Source organism: Falco peregrinus, chromosome 3 (genome assembly GCF_023634155.1).
Source record: "Falco peregrinus isolate bFalPer1 chromosome 3, bFalPer1.pri, whole genome shotgun sequence".
NCBI classification, from domain to species: domain Eukaryota; kingdom Metazoa; phylum Chordata; class Aves; order Falconiformes; family Falconidae; genus Falco; species Falco peregrinus.
In genome coordinates, this window is record NC_073723.1 from 46,194,732 (window position 1) to 46,214,890 (window position 20,159).

Below are 20,159 nucleotides of genomic sequence, written 5' to 3' on the forward strand. Positions count from 1 at the left end.
AGAATTTTTATGAATTTGGGTTTTGAATAAACAACAGTCTTTATGCCCATCATCTATATGTTCCTCTCCATAAACAGGGGCAACACTATTAGCAATCTCGCCCAGTAACTGAGAAAGTTTTAACTAAATTGGTGATATATCAAGGTCAGTAAAACCAGAAAGAATGCAGATTCCAGAGTTTATTATAAATCAAACCCACACTCAGATCACTAAACCATCCTATCTCTCAGATTTCTTTCCTCATAAAGACCACCAAGAAATTAATCTGAGTTTTATTTTTAACTTTTCATGCTTTTAAATGATTCTCTATGTTGAAGAAAAAAATCCCACTCAGTGCTCATGGAAAACAATTTATTGACAGATACTGGAGGCATCTTCCCTCATTTCAATGCGCATGACGCACATCTAATGAAATTGTGCCAAGCTCTTTGCTAGAAAGGGGATGTTCTTTCATCTCTTCAATAACAAAATAGCTGCAAATACTTCAGCTGGAAGAGAGGAAAAAGTCTTCCTTTTCCCAAAAAGAAAACACACCTCTGAAACCAGATCATTCATTTATATTTGTGTGGGGGGGAAAAAAAAAGGAACAAAAGGTGAGTGTTAAAAAAAATATCTGGGAGAAGTTGAAATGTGACCTGTTTGTCACTAATTCAATGAAACAAGACAAAGCTTTGACTTCTAATGGAAGTTCTGATTTATCAAAATTTGAGGCAGGACTCAAGGACTGGTTACTGAGGAAAAGTGCTACGGAAACCTGAACCGTTTAAGGGGCCTGAAAGCTCCCTGCCAGACAAAGAGGCCGTCCCCATTTTCTCCCACCAAGCATTCCTACTCCCACACTAACCAGCTTGGGTGATCTTGTGGCCACACAGTGAAGATATGCCAAGAACATGATCTGGCCAGAAGCAAGCTGGCCAGATAAGCCAGTTCACCAAATGATCAGGTATGCTGATGCAAGGAAGGAGCTACGGCTATGTATCCCAGACCTCTGCCACCTTTATTTGCATGGATTATTCTTTTTTTATATAAGAAGATTAGATATTGAGAGTTACTCAGTTCACGCAACTACACTGGCAAGCTGTCAGCAGACTGTCTGCCCACAGCACAGCAACACAAAGGTGCACCCTGAAGCAGTGTGCTGAGCAGTACCAGGCACCACTGTGCCAAACAGCTACCTCTGGCAAAAGGGCTCAAGAGGCAGGTGACTCAAGCAGCTGGTGCAGGAGAGGGGTGACTCCCTGAACTTCTCTGTCCCCAGTTTGACACAGATGTTGCCCACTTCCTCTCTTGTTCTACTGCTCAGCGCTGCTCCATCAGCTCAGCCTTTCACTGTTCTCTCCCTGATCACTGCTTCCTGCCCATGCTTCCTACTCTGCTCCTACCAACTGCCGAGAAGCAGCTTCACCATCTTTAAACCACACGTGCAAACTTGGGAATACTTCAAAAGACCTGTATAAGCAGATGCTTTAATCACTCAAGGGTGTTAATCTCACTCCACAACTTTACAACTCTGTTGACCAAATACTTATAGAAGACATCTCTAAGGAAAAAAACCAAGCTGTTTGTCCCCCAAATCCACATCACATTACCACCTGTATAATATATACATCAACACACAAATAAAAGAACATTGATACCTAGAAAGGAAAGCTCCCAAAGATAATAAAGAAAAGAACAGCAGGGGTACTAACATCCATTCTGGTACTTTGTTCAGGTGAGACTGTCCCTTTTTAAAATACCATTCCAGTATTTTAATTTCATCATCAATTCCTTCATTATAACTCCAATATGAAAATTTAAAGTGAAAAGCATTGGCTCACTGAACTCCATAGACAAAAGCTAAAAATGGAACTTCAAAGTGATGGTGTCCCATCATAGTGGGAACCCGGACATTTACTCTCCCCAGAAAAACAGAGGACACTTACGCAAGTTTGTGACACCTGCATTCAAGATACAGGCAAAGGCGGATTAGTTTAAAATAAACGGATGCCTCAAATTCCACATGAAAGAGCAGGATGGAAGACCAGGAGCAGGATGGAAGACCAGGAGCAGGATCCATAATAAAAAGGCAGGAATTTACTACTTCACCTGTTCCTTATTAAGATTGCCATTGCATTTAAAGAAATAAAAAAATACACGTGAAACAAATAATTAAGCATTTCTCCTTTCATTTGCTCCAATTTTCCATCCTTGTAAGTTATGTAGGCTGATGATGACACAGATGTGAGGGTTTGTATTAGACTATCAGCTTTCAGCCATGAAAAAAGCTTCTCTGAAACAACAGATCTAAATTTGTTCAAATAAATATAAAATAAGAGAATGTGTTCGGCCATGGGAAAATAAGATGACTGCCAAATCCCACTGTAGTGATCATCAGCAGATAAGAATACAGTACTGAAATACTGAACAGAAGCATAAATTTAGAAGTATTTATAGTTAGGCAAGTCCTCAGATAATGCTAATGATTTCAAGAAAACACACATTCAGGTCACAAACATGTTGTAGAAACTTTTAACATATTCATGCCGAAGAACAAGTCTGGTAACTCTTAAGCCTACAAAATCAGTATGCTGATGCAGACTTGTGTTTTTATGCTAATGTAGCAAACTGGCTTTACCCAAAACTCCAAAGCAGGTAATTTAACAGCACAAATAATTTTCATCACGGTCAAATCACGGTGCCTGAGGGAAGAAGTATTCTTCAAGTTGCTTCTACCTCCTCAAGAGTAAAAAAGACCAAAAAATCCATAGCCAAACCACCTAAAAAGTACAAGTCTTTGGCCCAAAGGCCTATTCACTGCAACCCCTTATTTATGAAAGCACATGCAGGTTTGATAAGGGTGTGGAAGAAATAAGCCTTTGCATATGTTAATATTAACTGTTAGACTAGAATATACCGAAGGAGTTTTAGAACATAAACTTCTGTTGGACAAAGTATTTCATATTAATTATTATATCCTTTGAGAGACCTGCATGTGAACCAGCTCACACATGGATCAGGCTATCAACGTAACAGAGTAGCTTTAATGGTCTATTTTTCTTTTATTTGGAAATTTATAGTTAGTTACATTGCATATATTGCTTAAACACGAGTTCTTCAGAGCCTCAGCAAAATACAATAAAAGCCTGTAAACTTCTAAGAAAAATTTGCTATTATCAGCTTTTACTTTTAGGTGAATACTATGGATTTTCTTCTCAGCTTTTCTTTCATTGTTCTCCACAACTACTGATTTGGCCTAGGTTTTTAACATATATATTGCATAAATATGCACACACACTTGCTTATCTATATATAAAAAATAATACACAGTTGTAATCAATTTTAATCAATCAAGGTTCAGTATTAGTGGTTTTTAATTCCATTTAGCCTAGCACCTTCAACAATGTTGCCAGCGTACACTAGTTCACTGGTCTATGAACACTTGAAAAGGGCAACTAGAATTTCCAGGGACAGCCATGAGATTTTGCTAACATGCAGCACATATGGTACCCCAAAAGACCAGCTAGCAATCACATGAAATAGCCTCTGTATCAAAACAAAGAGTACCCAACAGTGTTGACAAGTTAAAAAAAAACCAAAACTGGAGTTGTTCTACTTATTGACAGGAAAACAGTCAAAAAGCTAAACACTCAAGGGGTGAATAAGCTAACAGTTCTCTCTGGAGCTGTGAGACATTCCTTATGAATATTAATGTATGGGAAAAACCCTAACCATCTGAAATGATACCATATCTTATGAAATAAAATTATAGGACACACGTTGAAATGTAATTGGTTATGTGAAGACAATAAGGAGGTATGTAAGGAGTCAGTTTCTTCTTACTACTCTTAGGCATTAAAACAATTAAAATACCCAGGAGAAAGTCAACTTCATTTTAGTGTGCCAGCAGTAACTGACTTAACCTGCACTCTCTGTCAGGTTAGAATATTGCATCAAACCACTCCAGCTGATAGTGGTTTTCATTAATATCACTCTTCATTCAGGTATATCCAAGCACAAAGTAAACTGAGGCAGCAACACAGGGTTTGAAAATGCAGGAAGGGCCCGTGACAAGGGTGACCCATCTGGTGACTCAGCAGGACTTTCCCTGCAAGCTCTTCCCCTACAAGGGAGGGCAGGAAATTTCAAAAGAATGTGTTCATACCAAACACAGCTATGAGTTATGATTTAAAGCAAAGTCACATGCCCACAGATAGCTAGGCCAGCAGAGTAAACTGGCAGTGAACCCATAACACATACAAAATTAATCTCTTCTCCACAAGAAGCTGGCCATTGCAACCCAGCACCCATCAACACTGTTGGTGCCTACCACTGAGCTCTACCATTAAGTCAAGCATGGAGGCTATACCATAACTGTTTGTCATTTAAGTACTCCTATGTTTGACTAGAAATAATGTAGATCACATTTTTGGAACATGATTAATGAACAGGACTCAAAATTTCAGCCCATACAGTAGCTGTGGATAAATAAGAAGTTCTGTATAATAACACACCCAGGATAGCCTATTCTTGGCAGAAAAAACTCTCTATCGCTAACAAAATTTTCTGAAAATAACAATACACAAGAGCAACTACATAGCATTAGACCCCCAGAGGCATGCCTAATATGATAGCCCCTCTCTGATAGAAGTCTGTGGAAGAGTAAGAGAACCAGACACACACAGCAGATGCACTCCAGTAACAAACTCGGCCACTTATTTATGTGATAGATCTTCTGAGCCAAACGTGCTGCCTTCATGTTTAACAAACAATAATTCATTTTTCTGCACAGCACCTCAGAGATCAGCATCTTAACATGCAGTTCTGAGTTCACCACCTGATAATTTGCAGAACACCTTAAAAGAATTCAAGGAGACAAAAACAAGTGACAAAGAACCCTAGTTTCACATTCACCTTCTTCATGCATCCATATCACTCACAATTTTAGAGGCTTTCACCACTTCTCTCCTTCCCTTTCCCCCTAACTCATTCCCCTCTGTGCTTTTTCACACGCTACTGTATTTTTATGAGGCCTGGAGAAAGGATCCAGAGCTGCACAGCATTTGCCACATCAGCATACCATGGATACATGTAGCAACATAATAACAATCTCTGGGTTTGCCCCGTACTACTTCCATAACAATTCCTACTGTTTCATTTCTTCGACTGTAGTAGCACATTTTCAGATAGCCATCTAACACCAAGACCCTGTTCCTAAGGAGAGCTTTTTGCCTGCTATTTCACCACTCAGGTACCACAGAATCATATAAATTGGAAAAAGACCTTTAAGATCAAGTCCAACTGTAAACCTAACACTGCCAAGTCCACCATTAAAACTTGTCCCTAAGTGCAAGATCTATGAGTTTGTTACATATCTCCAGGGATGGAGACTCAATCACTTCCGTGGGCAGCCTGTTCCAATGCTTGACAAGCCTTTTGGTGAAGGAAGTTTTCCCAATGTCCAATCTAAACGTCTCCTGGCCATGCCTTCACTCGTACAGCTTACAGACAAGTGACTGACATTCCTGTTCTAACCATTTAGTTTCATTATTGTTAGGTGCTTCACCTTGTCTGCACTTGGCACTCAGCTTTGAGTATGTTAGCAGCAGCAAGATTTGCCATCTGACTCTTCACTCTTCTCCAGATCATTTACGAGTATTTTGGAGAGTACAAGCTCACAAGCCCAACACAGATGCCTCCGCTGTGAAAATAAGCAAGCTACTCCTACCTTCTGCTTTGCACCTTGGCCGACTACCCTGCCACAGCAGAACCCACCTTTCCACTCCACAGCCATTGAACTCTTCTGAAAACCTTCGGTGAAGAATGTTTCAAAAGAGGGCTTGAAAAACCAATCACACTGACTGAATGTCCCAACTATACAGTGGTTCTTATAAATCTATCAAACTCCACTGAAGCCAGTAACTCACTGCTAACAAGGTCCTAATAACCAGTTCTAGTTTTCAGCTATTACTCTAAACCAGCTGAACTGTCAATCACCCAGCCAAAACAATTTGCAGTTTTGCACACAAAAAAGAAGTAACAAGCCCTAGAACCGACATGGCAATTTCTTTCAAGTTAAAAGCAAAAGAACTTCACTTTCCTTCCAATGTATCTAAAAACAAAACAGCAATTTGGTTAACCACAAGTATTACAGCCTTCCCATGATAAGGCTAGCTTCAAATCACTGAAAAATAATTACTAAGATGGCTTCTGTTGATTTAAAAGCATATAGTGATTTCCTTTTCGCTGACTATATTCATTTGGCTGATTCATTTTACACAAAGAAAAACAAACCAGTCATTTAACTGTTCTTCAGTGAACAGTTTTCTGCCAACCGACATGAAGGGAAACCCACGACACAGGAGAGCTACCAACTCTGTATTCAGTCTTAAGAGCAGCGGTTTCACACGTCTGCATTTTTCCCCAGGGGGTGGGGAGGAGTTGAGTTTTCATTGACTTGAACAATATTTATTTCGTCCAGTTTTCAAGGGGAAATGCCTGCCTTCAAGAGTTTCATTACTACAGTCAGGTCTCAAGCTAATTGCTTAATGGGAAGGTATGTTAACTATAACTTTTACCAAATAAAACCTTAACAGAAGTAGGCTAACAGAGAAATTACTTGGCTACCTACAGCTGTTTGAATTACTGATTTTAATCAAATACCTTGAGTTATCATGTGGTTTTCTTCTAATTATTTAGTTTCAGCACTTACCTTTGTTCAAGCTATTCATCTGCAGTTCAGAACCTTGTAATAGGTTATATAGCTCATTTAAGGGTTGAGCTGCCTGCATTTTACCTCTTCACTGATAAAAGAAAAATTAATGTCCCCAAAACTTTTAACAAGCCTGTCCATTCCACAGGTAAACCTTCTTCCTCCCAAACCACCTCTTACTGCTAATAAAAGGTTTACTGGATGGTCTGATGAAAACAAGGAATGCCAGTGAAGAACACTACAGCTTGAGGGCATGGTCGATCTTAAGTCTTCCCTTTGCAAACCCCCACCGTCACTAGCTGTGAAAGGTCCCAGTGATGCTGGGCTTTGTTCCTTTACTGTCTTGTAAGTCTTGCATTACCATTTCTACAATTTTCTTTCAAGTTTTTTCTGCTAGATGTGTCAGCTCTCACCTTCAGCGTAAAAAACACATCTTGCACTTCTTTTTCTGATTCCCAGTCTTTCTGTACTGTTTTCTCCATGCTGTCATTACCCTCTTTCCAAATACCTACTCGTTCTCTTGTTTTCTGCATATAGTCTTGAGTTCTCTCCTTTTTCATCCTACTCAGTTGCACAGTCAGTAACACACGAGGCATTGTCAAGAGCTGCTCTCTCAAGAAGGAACACAGAACTCCATGTGCATAAAAGAACTGTAATTTAGGTTCTCCAAACCTATGTGTGGAGCTTTGAGGAGAGGAAGGGCCAATACAGGTATAAAATTTCACACCAATTTTGAGGGGGGCAGGAGAGAGGAAGATGGTCTTGAAGATACTCTTTGCCGCTTCAAGATAGCAGCTTCCTCCTCCCTCCCAGAAAGACAGTATCCTTCCCCTTGCCCAGCTTAGTCCCTGATCTCCCTTCCCAGGGCTTCCCCACCCTATGGCACCTCCAGTGCTCCCCCCTCCTCTCTTCCATGGGGAATGTGGAAACCTCTCCCCAGCTGCTGAGCTGCTCCATCTACCACTCCTTGTCAGCTGCCTCTCTGCAGTGCATACATCTGATTCCCAGACCCACCTCACGCTGTGCAGAGCGGCTAACAGAAGCAGCCGGCAGGCAGCAGTGGAGGGGACTGCTGAACAGCTGCTTTCCGCACAGGCCTGGGACACTGGCTAGGACAGCTGTTTTTATGATTTATTAAGCTTATTGTAGCATCACATCATTGTGACTACATTCCAACAATTGTCTCCAAATATTTACAGGCAGAGCTACTTGGCATTAATTACCAACTGGTTTAAGAAAATAAAATAAAATTAAACCTCTGATATCCTGACACCTACTCATTCAGTACCACAACCTCCTGAATGATGACCAATAGAGCAAGAGGCAAGTAATGGCATATGTGAAGATCCCAAAAGGCACTTTTTCAGCTGAAGCTTACTTGACTACTAGCATGTAGCCAAACCTACTAAGCTACAGCAGATCTAGGTGTTTTACCATTTTTAGCTTTTAATCGAAATATTACATGAAAGCAATAAATTTTCATTGAAACCTGGAAGATCACAGACTGTGTAAAATAAAACTTCTATCCTATTTCAGATTTCATTTAAGCCTCAGGTTTTATTTCAGACTATGATTCACATCTGCTGTCTTCTCCTTGCATGAACTACTGCCCCATCACTTCTCAGTTGCATTACTTAATGCTGAAGTTCATCCTAGAAATTTTTTCACATGTAAAGATTTCAGCTTTAACTTAAAACCACAAAACATTCCCTCAAGATTTAAAGAAAACTCTCAGTTTGACCAAAACAAACACATTATGACGCATACTTCTTTCTCCAAGTTGCAAATACAACAATTAATAGTTTAAATGACAGTTCTCACACATGCTTTCCATTTTCCCCTCAAAGGAACCACCACACAAATAAAAAGCAGGTATTCAGCTTGTCTTGTTGCTGTAGCACATTTCAGTCTATCCATGTTATCCTGTAAAAATTACTGTAAGGACATTAGCCAGCTACCTGGAACCTCATTTTACCTTCAGGTTTTGTGCACCAAGCAAGCCATATAACCAGTAACAAACAGTGGAGTCAAACAGGAGCAACTATTTTGAAACCACGGATCTTGTGTAACCTGAAATGCATTTACAGCAATTTAAAACATCTTCTACTCAGTGGAAGTAGCTTACCTGAAGGACAGGCACTTTTTGTGGTGTGTTTTGTGGTGACTGGTGAAGCTGTGCCCAAGGCTGATGATGAGGATGTGGAGGTGGTGAAGACTGATGATGTATCCCTGGGTGAGGCTGCATGGGAGGACAGGTTGGCATTTGCTGTTGAAAAGACTGCTGTTGACTAGGAAGCTGCTGGCCAGATATTAGTCGCTCTTGTATTGCTTGTGGATCTGCAAGGCCAACACCTGGACAACCATTTGGTCTCATGTGCCCACCCATCTCCCGTGGTGCTGAAGACATACCCATAAATGGACGATTCTGTTGCATGTTTCGGGGGCCCATATTCCTTTGTCCAATTCCCATGGCACCAGGGGGCTGGTGTGACGGCTGAGGATGGGGTATATTTGGATAACTGCCAACTTCCATTGGTATTCCAGCACTACCAGGTCTAACCTGCGGAGGAGGTGTACCTGCTGGATTACTCATTGCTTTCATAGGTGACATGGGAGGTGGAGAGGCATAAGTTCCCTGAGGCTGTGAAGGGTGCATAGTTTGCGTGTTCATTTGGTTAAGTGAGCCACTAGGGTGGATGGGTTGCTGGTGCATTAGTCCTTGACCACTGTTTGATGGAAATCCGACAGCATTTGAGTATCTTGGTACAGATTGATTCATTGGAGTGTTATTTGTAAGGCCTAAATTCTGATTCATCCCTGTATTATTAACTAATCCCTGATTAAGGTTACTGTAAGGATATCGAGAATACTGCCCTGAGTTGTTTATAGTAGGTGAGGGTACCGTCTGGCTCCGAGAACTAAAATTAAGTGTTTGCGGCCTAACAGCACCCTGCTGGGGAGGATTAGGGGAGAATCTGGGACTGTGGGCTACTGATTCTCCATGGATAGCAGTGGGGGGATGGTGGTGAAATTGTTGGACTGAATGTCGCAAAGAAGGTGCCATACTGGGATTCTGCTGGGGCACGTGAGACAAGTGGCCAGGTCCTGAGGTGGCAATGAAAGGGTTTCCCTGATTGAGGCCTTCTTGGCCTTGAGAGAACTGGTTCATCCTCTGCTGTTGTGGCTGACCATGCTGCTGCATTGCAAAATCACCACGAGCCATGTAGTTTCCCATCTGCTGCATGTGCTGAGGATGGCCCTGCCCAGGGGGTCCAGAGGGCGCCTGTGGTGGCTGTGTCGGTTGCGGCTGCTGCTGCTGCTGTTGCTGCTGGTATGGTGCTCTTATCTGGTCTGGCACTTGAACTGCCCGTGGTCCCCACATGGAGCCACTGTCTACGAAGGGTTGCCCGTGTCTTTCGTTCTGCATGCTGGGATAGACTCCCATTTGACCACCAGCACCACTGCCGTGAGGAACCTGAGGAACTGGAGGGTTGTGATACTGTGAATGAGGAGACGCTATACCATTCCCAGGGGCATTGCTTATCATCCTGTTTGGCTGATCCATCAGGTGCATTTTCTGCTGTTCGTATTGATTATAGTGATCAAAATGGGTCAACTTGGCTTGATTTTGATTTGCAGGGGGATGATGAAGAGATGACTGTAAAGAGGGAAATCCTTGATCCATGGGCATTTGCTGCCCCATAGGATTTACTGTATTTTCAGGATATCCACATTCTCCAAGACCTTCCAACCCTTCACTAAAAATATTCCCATCTTCTCCAAACAGACTCATCATTCCTGGATCTGCCATCTTTTTTCAGCACACAGCTCCTCGGAGCTACAACTAGAATGCTAGTCTGTGCTTCACCTCGGCGAGGTGTTTTGTCCTCAAAGCCTTTAATCCTCAACTAATCTCCTTCATGTCATTCCATATTTCCTTAATTCTTTTGGACCACGCAGTGTCAGGCAAGTCTGGTTACTGCTCCTAGAAAAAGCGGGGGAAGAGGGAGAAAGAGAGGAAGATATTGAAATAAATAATGTCAGGCAATATAAAGAAAACATACTTGACTTTTTCAGACAATGCTACCTAGTTTCAGCCCCTGAGATACATCTTAAAAATCTATTTCACTTTACGAAGGACTCATTAGCTTTATCAGAAGCTTTATTGTGATAGAGAGTTAGGAAACTAGCAAAACACTAGCCTTAACCTTAAATTAATCCATTCACTACACTTCCTAGTGCTCCTTTCTTGGGTGGAACAGAACAAAAGAACACAACATGCAGCAGCAGCAGCTGCCACAGCAGGTAGGCAGATGTATGAATATAGCCAAGCAGCCCATCTGCTGAACTAAAGCCCTGAAAACGCTCTAGTTACCAACAGCATGTCCTTAACCTTATTCCCTTGAGCTGCGTAATCAGATGAGCAAGCAGAAGCACCAAGTCCTACAACAGACTGAAGTTAGTTATACAGACAACTGATTACTGTGATGACACAGAGATGACCCTCTAAAACATACCAAATTCCAAAACTTAGCATTTAGGAAGGAAAGAAAAAAAATATTTCTTTTTTTTTTAAACAGACAGGTTATGTTAATTTTAATGAAGTTATAAACTGAAAGACATGATGATTCTTCCCATTCAAGCAAAATTATATGCTCATTTTGTGTAAAAAAAATAAATTCAAAAGCTTCATTCTATGATAGGGTAGGTTTCTCATTCCATAACCTAATTTCTCTCCTGATGATAACAGGAACACTATCACTGGAGTTCATTACTCATCCTCAGACAATCATGCTACTAACTGCAACTACAGCACTTTATTAGACCACACTGAAGTTCTGCCCCCTCCAGAATTATAATCCTGAAAACTCACTCAGGAGAATTAGTAATGGCAAAAGAATTTCACAAAATGCTAACCTAATAACATACACACTTGGAAAAAAGAAAAAAGCAACACATAGTAATAGTGCAGATTCAGAAAATTTCCCCATTTATGTTTTTCACAGGGAAGACTGGTATTTCCGAAATGCATCCCACATCCTCTCCCCACAACAACTCCAAAGATTTTGTTTGGATCTGCTTATTATGAACTAGTCTAACGCTATCTTTTCTACTTAAGATCAGAATTTTAAATGCTATGTCTTGTATCTCAAAATAAACTTTTAAGACAATAGTCAAGGAAGCCCATCCATGTAGCAAATAAAAACAACTGGGTTTGCATCTTTGTTGTGATTCAGTAGCAACTGTACTTGCAGACACCAACTTGCCCTTCACCAGTGATCAAAGAAAAGATTTACAAGTCTGTACATTCACATCTCGCATTCTGCTGTCGAGAAGGGATGCTTTCAGTCACTTTGGATGCAAAATGCCAGGCCGGCCTATTTCAATTGAAGGTGATTTGTCCCAGACAAGTTTTAGGGGGTAAATATCAGCACATTTATTACACTTCTTGTAGCCATTGTCAGGAGGACCTTCTACAGTATGAAGCAGAGGGCAAGAGGAAAAGCACAAGCATTTATCACTCCTCTTAAAATAGCATTTGAATGTCACCTTTAAAACCACACTCTTAAATCTCTTTAGCGCTCAGCTGGGATATTAACACTTGTATTTCTAAATCACTTGGGGGTAAATTCCTATAAGCCATCTACATATCTCTGTTATCTATTTATTTTGATTTAGTTTTCTTTATTAAGCAGAAGCCATCTGTAATATTTTCCACCTCAATCAGTTTATTAAAGCACAGTATAAGGAAGTTCCAACAAGGCAAGAAGGAGCCTTCTTCACCAAAGCAAGCTTTTGGTATTAAGACTGCTCCAGAGCAGACCACACTGTTGTGGTGAAGATGCCCACAGTGATTTAAGATTGCTGGAGGATTTCAGACACGGCTACCTCTGTTGATGCACACTGCCATCAGAAACTGGCAAAGCTGGAAATCAGTGTGCACTGAGAGTCTCCATCTAACAGAAAAGTCTCTTTGCTTGAAAATGCTAAAAAGCATACTGCACAGATACTGTTACCTCCCAACCACTGACATAATCTGGGCAATGTCAAACTTGAGCCAAGTAGAGAATGCCACCGGTCAGAAAACCTATTTACAGCCACAGAATTATGAACAGGTAAGAATTTTCACTCGTTTTTTTATGTAAGTCATGCCTACTAAAATAACCATTTTTGAAGACAAGCATGCTCTACTCTTCTCAAGCACTAATGAAACTTTGCAATAAAAATATCTTGAGTCTACATAAAAGAATTATCTTTGCTATCTGTTATAGACAAGCTAAGACAGCATCTCCAGAAACAAGGTTACAAGCATCCAGCACACATTTGAATCTTACTGCTTCGTTTACTGTTTTTCAGCTGACAGGCTTCCAATAAAATTCAGGCCAGAACTGGCCACTGGCAAGAATCAACATAATCTAACAGTAGTTACAACCTTCTACTATATCCAGAAAACCAAAACAAAACAGGGTAAGGGTTTTGTTTAATTAAACACACCTTATTTCTGCCCAGCTGACTCCATCCCCATTTGCAGGTTTGGGCTAGGGACTGTCCCTTACAATGAAGGAGACGTGCTATGGTCTTAGCATTCAACGGGCTTCCCAAGCACATACACTTTTAAAAGAAAAGTAACTTCTAAGTTTATGATAGTCTGTACACAAACAAATCTGTCATCTAAATTAAGAGCAAAACCACAGTTTGCCACTATTTATGATTTTAGTTCTGAATTTTTATCTAAATGTGCATCGATTCCAGGTTTGAGATGTTAAACCTAAAGCTATTAGGTTTGAAACACAGCATGAGAATGTGTTTGCGAAGATATCTCAAAATTGTAGTAGTATTTGTTTAGATTTAAGTTTGGCCTTAAATTTAATGACCATGGCCCTTTACAGTCAGTTGTGCTCTTGCCAAACCTTCTACTTCCCCAAATAAAAGTCACACCTCTGATGTGATACAAGGACAACAGTACATGTTAAAGAACGAAAGACAGCAGCAGTTACAGCCTGATCAAAATAAATTAACCAACGTTTTGATAAGAAAACAGTCGATACTGGATTTACCTAATAAGCTCACAACCTTCTACACTAACAGGATAGATTTCTTCCAGATATTTAAGCAAGTCATGAGAGTCACAGCTTTAAGTTGCAATCATTTCTTTCCTTCTTTCACTACAAGTGATGTATTTTCTCTGCATAAATCCTCAAGGTTGGTCAACCCCCCCCCCCCCCCCCCAACCCCAAAAGAAATCCCCCACACAAAGAAAGCAGCATCTTCGGGGTTTTTTTTAATTTATTATTTAAGACTGCCTAGACAACCTATTTCTGTTCAAAGCAATGGTATGATCCCAACTACCCAGACACAGCCAATTGTTTAACAACCCTGTTACCTCAACAGACAAAGCTTAAATTTACTCCAGTCTGCAACATTCCAGTCCTAAATAACTAGATCTCAAATTAAGTAGTAGTTAACGACTGCTCAACTTAATATTTCAGACCTATGTGGACTCAGTAGCCTTGGGCAGCTTCCCACTTTTATGAGTGGAACTAAACTGGCTGCTGCATACGCATAATCTGATCTCAGGCTGCAAACACTAAAACTTGAACTTTATTAGTCTTGCTCCCAAAGCAGCAGAACCAGGCAGTCAAGACCAGGAAGCAGCAAGGGCAGCACATGCCCTCCACAACACCATCCTCACATTCTGCCGTTCAGAAGAACTTCTTGTAAATGAACAGGTTCCTTGAATCAACTATCAATCATTAGATACAAGAAATTTAGCAGCATTTCTCAATGGCCATGCAGCAAGTAAACTAAATAAACAGAACATGAGATGGCAGCTAATATCAACTGCTTCAAGCTTTGAAGTGAGATGTGTCACGCAAAGTTGGTATTTTTACAGCTATTAGTTGGTATCTCAGACAAAACTCTTATGTACTTGACAAACACAAACAAAACAGTTACTCAGGTAAAGGAACTATGCACCTACAAACCAATACAATAAACCCTGCAAATACCATGCTATTTTGAAGAATTAGGCTAAAAAGACCTCTCATGTTAAAAACCAAAGCCATGCCAAAGGTTATTTTGACACAGGAGCCTCAAAATGTAGGATTAAACATTAGGCTACTAAATCTGCATTTAAACATTGCGTATTTAAACTGCTTTTCAAAACTGCTAAGCTCCTGCTGGCTGTTAGGGGTAGTAATTTAAGCATTTGCCACATGGAAGTAGATGACACAAATGACAGCAATTAAAGTCACATTCTTATTTTATGAACAAAGTTGGAAGAAAACATCCACCAAAAACTTCATAAACGCTTGTAACACCCTGACAACACAGGAAAAGTCATGCCAAAACGTTCGAATTGGGGAAGATCGCTGATGAGACTTCTACCTTTCAGCTTATTTACCTACTGAGCGAACAGCACTGCTGATGCCAGGACAGTTATGCAAGTGCCTGACCTCGTCCGTGGGAAGCATGCCTAGTCTCCTGTGTGTTTTAATGCTTAGTTCTCATTGCTGTCACAGACAACTCTTCATGCATGGTACATTCCTCCTGCATATAGATTTGCCAAAATGTAACAGCAGATCTGTAAAGCAATCACAACGTGATTTCTGACCATAGCTTGCAAAGAAACTTGGTTATCTGAACACTTAAAGATGCTTTTTCCCCCCCTTCATATAGAATGCTTTCCTGGTATATGCTTCACACAGTACAGCTGTGTTAAAAATTAAGTCCATATAGTTTGTATCAGATCAAAGGATGGCAGGACTCTTGTTCCCCGCTGCCCCAGGAGAGACAGGACTTGTAAGGATGAAAAGAATAACCTCCTGCACGTCAGGAATATTCTGCCTTCAGTGGGAAGAGTCAGCAAACACAGTATAAGCATTTCTGAAAAGTTTAATTTCACACCTATCTTAGTAAAAATCAGTTAGTTCTTCACAGAAACATATCCTTACAGAAGCGTGCAGTGGCAAATTTAAGGCAGTCAATCTCTCTTGTTAGACTAAGAATTGAGGAAGGGGAGTGGGAGCAAAAACGTCACGTGCCTTTCCTCAAAAGTCACAGTTTTTGCGTTATGTGCAGTGAGCTAAATGCCTTGAATGCTATTTAGTAACATCTTTTGGGCAAGAAATCCATGAACTCCTAAATTTCCCATACAATAGTCAAGCAGAAGCCAGACTGCATTTTATTTCCTTAATGCATGATGTCCTTTGGCAAAGAACAGGCTTTTACAGAGGCAACTGAGGGCACATCAGCCTTCGAATATTTGGCAGCTTGTTGCTGTCAAGCAGCTGATGCAGGAATGACCAGCTAGAGTTCAGCCTGTGCCACACATTTGGAAACAATATCCTACGTCATTCAAGTTCACAGAAGCTCTGACACGAGACCACAACAGCATCATGTAGGAGTCTCTGAAGCAAACCTACCAAGCCTCGTTGTTACATCATATGCTCCCACTGCAAATGACTTCTGCATTCGCCGTACCAGCTGGGTACTGTTTTTCTTAACATGGGGCACTGCTAATTTTAAGTCAGCACCTATAATGCTAAATAAGAAGCCTCAGCATGTCTTTCCAGTCCAACAGAAAAAGTGGAAAGTTTATAGCCATTTATTACAAGCATGTATTTAGAAGTTTTTAATGAGGTAACCAGAGAATTTTTTTTTTACATTTAAGTACATTACAAACATGAGTTGGGAGGAGAGGGAACAAGCCTAAGCCAGAAACACTTAAGTTTTAGTGCTACGCTGCCTGGAATTTTAAGTGGCCTTTTTTGGTCATATGACCACCCTCTCTCCCAATGTAAGTTTAAAATACAGATGCAAGGAGGCGTTTTATCTAAAAATAGTCCTAGATAAGCAAGAGAAACAACCACAGTCGGAAAAATATTTCAGGAATACTCTTTAAAATATTTGATAACAGTGTTACCTTGCAAATAACTGTCTAAAACGGGAACGGCGACCCATCTAACATGACCCCAGTGAGCTCTGGCCACCAGCAGCGCTGCCCGCCGAGGGGACACGGGTTATGGTTCCGGGGGACCAGCAGCCAGCCCCAGGCCCTGCCAGCAGTATGGCCCACTGAGGGGACACGGGTTGTGGTTCTGGGGAGCCAGCAGCCAGCCCCAGGCCCCGCCAGCAGTATGGCCCACTGAGGGGACACGGGTTGTGGTTCTGGGGAGCCAGCAGCCAGCCCCAGGCCCCGCCAGCAGTATGGCCCACTGAGGGGACACGGGTTGTGGTTCTGGGGAGCCAGCAGCCGGCCCCAGGCCCCGCCAGCAGCACGCCCAGGCAGGGCCGGGGGGAGGTGGCGGTGTCAGGGAGAAGACTCACATTGCTGCCATCAGTCACTACGAGATCTCCCAGCAATTACCTTCTCTTACGAAGCCGACACTAAACCGGCCCGGGGATTCAAGAGGTGGGGCCAGCGGCGACCCGCTGAGGCACTGAAAAAACACCCCTCGCAACTGATTACTCTTGTTAAGGGCCGTGCTTTTTGTGCACCTACTGCAGTTGTCACTGATTAACCAACTGATCTGGCAATTTCCTACATTCTTTTGCATTTTAAAAGGATCTGAGAGGCCGGGAGTCATCCCTTTTCATATTCCAGGGGGAAGGGGAGGCTGCACCCCGTCCGGCTGGCTGCGGTGCAGAGGGGCCCCGCTCCCGCCCTCCTCCCCCAGCCCAGGCCTGCCAGGCCCGCAGCTGAAAATAATTTATCTGTTCGCTCCGCCGGGCTCCCGGCATATGCGATTGGGAGGGAAACGTATCCATCACGGATAAACTTGAGCACAAAGCCGGGCCGAGTGTCACAGGATACCGGAGGGCAGAGGTCGCCGCAGCGAGCGGGCGGGCTGGCGCAGGGCCGCCTCAGGCCAGCGGGCCCGGCAGCGCGGCGGGCCGCACCCCCGCCCCGGCGCACCCCGCGGGAAACAAAGCCCAGCGCGGCCGCAAGCGGCGGGGGGCGGGAGGCGGCCGGCCCGGGGGCGCGGGGACTGTCCCCCGCGCAGGGAGCCCCGCGGCCTGCGCCCGCCGCGCTGCCACGACGTGGGTGCTCGAGTGTTTCCCAGCGCCCCCGAACATGTGATTTCCAGTGAAATGTATTTTTTTAATCACAGGCAGGTTTTAAAACTTAATCGTATCCCAAAAGGCTATTTCCAGCTATAGAATTATAAGCGCTTTAAAGTAGCCAGACCCTATATTTTACCCGTTATAAGGCCAATACAATCATGTTTCATTCATAGTTTATGAAGTCTGAAAAACCACTTGATGAAATTACAGTCTACCAATACCACACATGGTATATTTGTCCACGTATATTCTATAATCATTTCAATTTATGACTTGTACTTAAAAGTAATTTTCCTGTACATGTGTTCTTCATAAATACTGGTAGATCACAGTCTGCACTTGTACAGGAACCACATATCCACACTCATTTCTGTGAAGATAAATACACCTTATATATTCAAAGTGAAAAGCCAGAGTTTTCACAGAACTAAAGGGTACATACTTCAGGACTGTGGAGCAAAATGGTAGTTCTCCCTTACGCTCTTCACATGTGGCAAGATGAATCATCCTACATCTGAACTCAAACCCTTATTCAGCTTCCAGTATTGATGATAATTTTTGCCCAATACACTTAAGCATATGGTCTTGAACCTTTCAGCAAAGAAAAGAAAAATTACACATTACCTTGGGAAAGGATTACAAATTACCTTTTTTAGAAAAAAAAAACACATCTATGTGTCATAAAGTATTTTAAATGAAATCACACATGATCTACTGTATTCCACAAATCTCAACTTTGTTACAAAAAAGGCCTGTAGTACCAGACCAATTATTTATGATACACAACGGACTATTTAAAAGAAGTGTTAAATTATTTCCCTAAGTTAAGGTCCACAACAAAGAAAAAAGGGCCGGGGAGGGAGGGTGTGGAGAAAGGTGGTACACTGCGGGGCACAATGCAGTATATGGAGTGAATGGATTTCAGGAACCTTCATTCACTGCCTGAACCATTAAGTAGGTCTGATAATAGCCCACAGAATATGGGAGACAGCTGAGATACAGGACAGATACCCAAAAGAGCTTCCACAGCTATTTATTGGACTACTTAAATGACAAGGGTTTTTTTTAACAAAAATAAGATATACATCTTGAACGTCCTACTGTTTCTTTGAGGAAGCAGAATGCAAAAAAAAGGTGGTTCATTCTTAGTCTGTGGAATTGAAGCAGACTCTTGCATGTACCAATGAAGCTTGATTTTTTTGGTTTTTAACATAATGCCTGGCTCACAGTGATAATCAGTGCTTATTTAGACCACAACATACATGACTATACCAAGATGTTCTTTACAGCAGAGAATGCCATAGAAGAAAAGTTTGGCGCTCTCAACAGCTCCCAGTGTGTAAGACCAAGATATTAAAGAGTAAACAAGCTGTGTATTCAAGTTCACTAGATATGGAAAAAAGGTGCGTACACAGTATCAGCAATAGTGCCAAGAATTATACATTGGAACGGGAACTGTCAGATGAGTGCAACCCTTATCAGGCAACCTGTGCGGTGTGCCTTTTCTTTCTAGGTAGGACTGAGCTAGAATGCTTTTCCTCTATGAAAGCAGGGGACATTCAACAGAAAGAGAATCAAATTTTCTTGTGAAAAAGTTCAGTAGGTCTCCAGTTTCTTCTCAGTGAAGAACTAAACAGGGTGTTTTCAAGTGTGCTGCTTAACTACACTGGAGTCATTTTAAGAGTGCATATAAATTACGCTCAGACAGACAAAGCCTTCCAGGGAAAAAATTGTCATCTGAAGTTTTAGAACAACGCATCTCACTCCCCTTCTCATCAAGATTTCGAAGAAACTGGAAGTAGTTTCCAAGTCAAAGATAATTATTGACCCAGTACCCAGAGCCACAGTCATTCAAGCTACTGCAAGCAGTAGGAGCAGCTGACATTCATCTACCACAAAATCTTTTTTACCCAACAGGAAACTCCTTGAGCTACCTTCAGTTCCCTGCAAGCTCTTCAGAGACTGATGATGAACGTGCAAGAGCAGTGCTGTGTTCATGGATAAGATGTGAAAGGAAATTTTTACTCATCTGAAAACAAACTTGGAAATTGGTTCCATTTCACGGTAGGTAGCTCCACCTCCTCTCAAAAAGCAGAGCTCTACTTAATTTTACAAAAGAAAGCACTATCTTCACTGTTCCTAATGATTCACATTCCATTTAAATTTACCTTTCAACTTACAAATCTTGCTGCAGCATCTACAGAGGACCAGAAGTTTCCAAATCCTTTTACATAAACAAACCAACCAACCAACCAACCAGACACATTCCCAACACTGCCCTCCTCTCAAAAAAAATCAAAAATATATTTCTACTCACTAGAAAGCTGTGAGATTAAAATTTAGTGTAGAGGGGTTTTTTTGTGGGTGGGGGGTGCTTGTTACTTTTTTTAAGTAAGAAAAA

At 41.7% G+C, this 20,159-nt stretch overlaps 1 protein-coding gene across 8 annotated transcripts in view; it reads right to left on the reverse strand.

Annotated features, from left to right (window-relative positions):
- The window catches only part of CHD7 (chromodomain helicase DNA binding protein 7), a 132,588-nt gene that overhangs the window by 78,330 nt on the left and 34,099 nt on the right, over window positions 1-20,159 (reverse strand). For all 8 annotated transcript variants that reach the window (XM_027787895.2, XM_027787899.2, XM_027787900.2 and 5 more), the window contains one exon: window positions 8,817-10,676. In XM_027787895.2, the coding sequence (XP_027643696.2) occupies window positions 8,817-10,502 (1,686 nt within the window). In that variant the 5' untranslated portion in view covers window positions 10,503-10,676. The remainder of the gene's footprint in view (window positions 1-8,816; window positions 10,677-20,159) is intronic.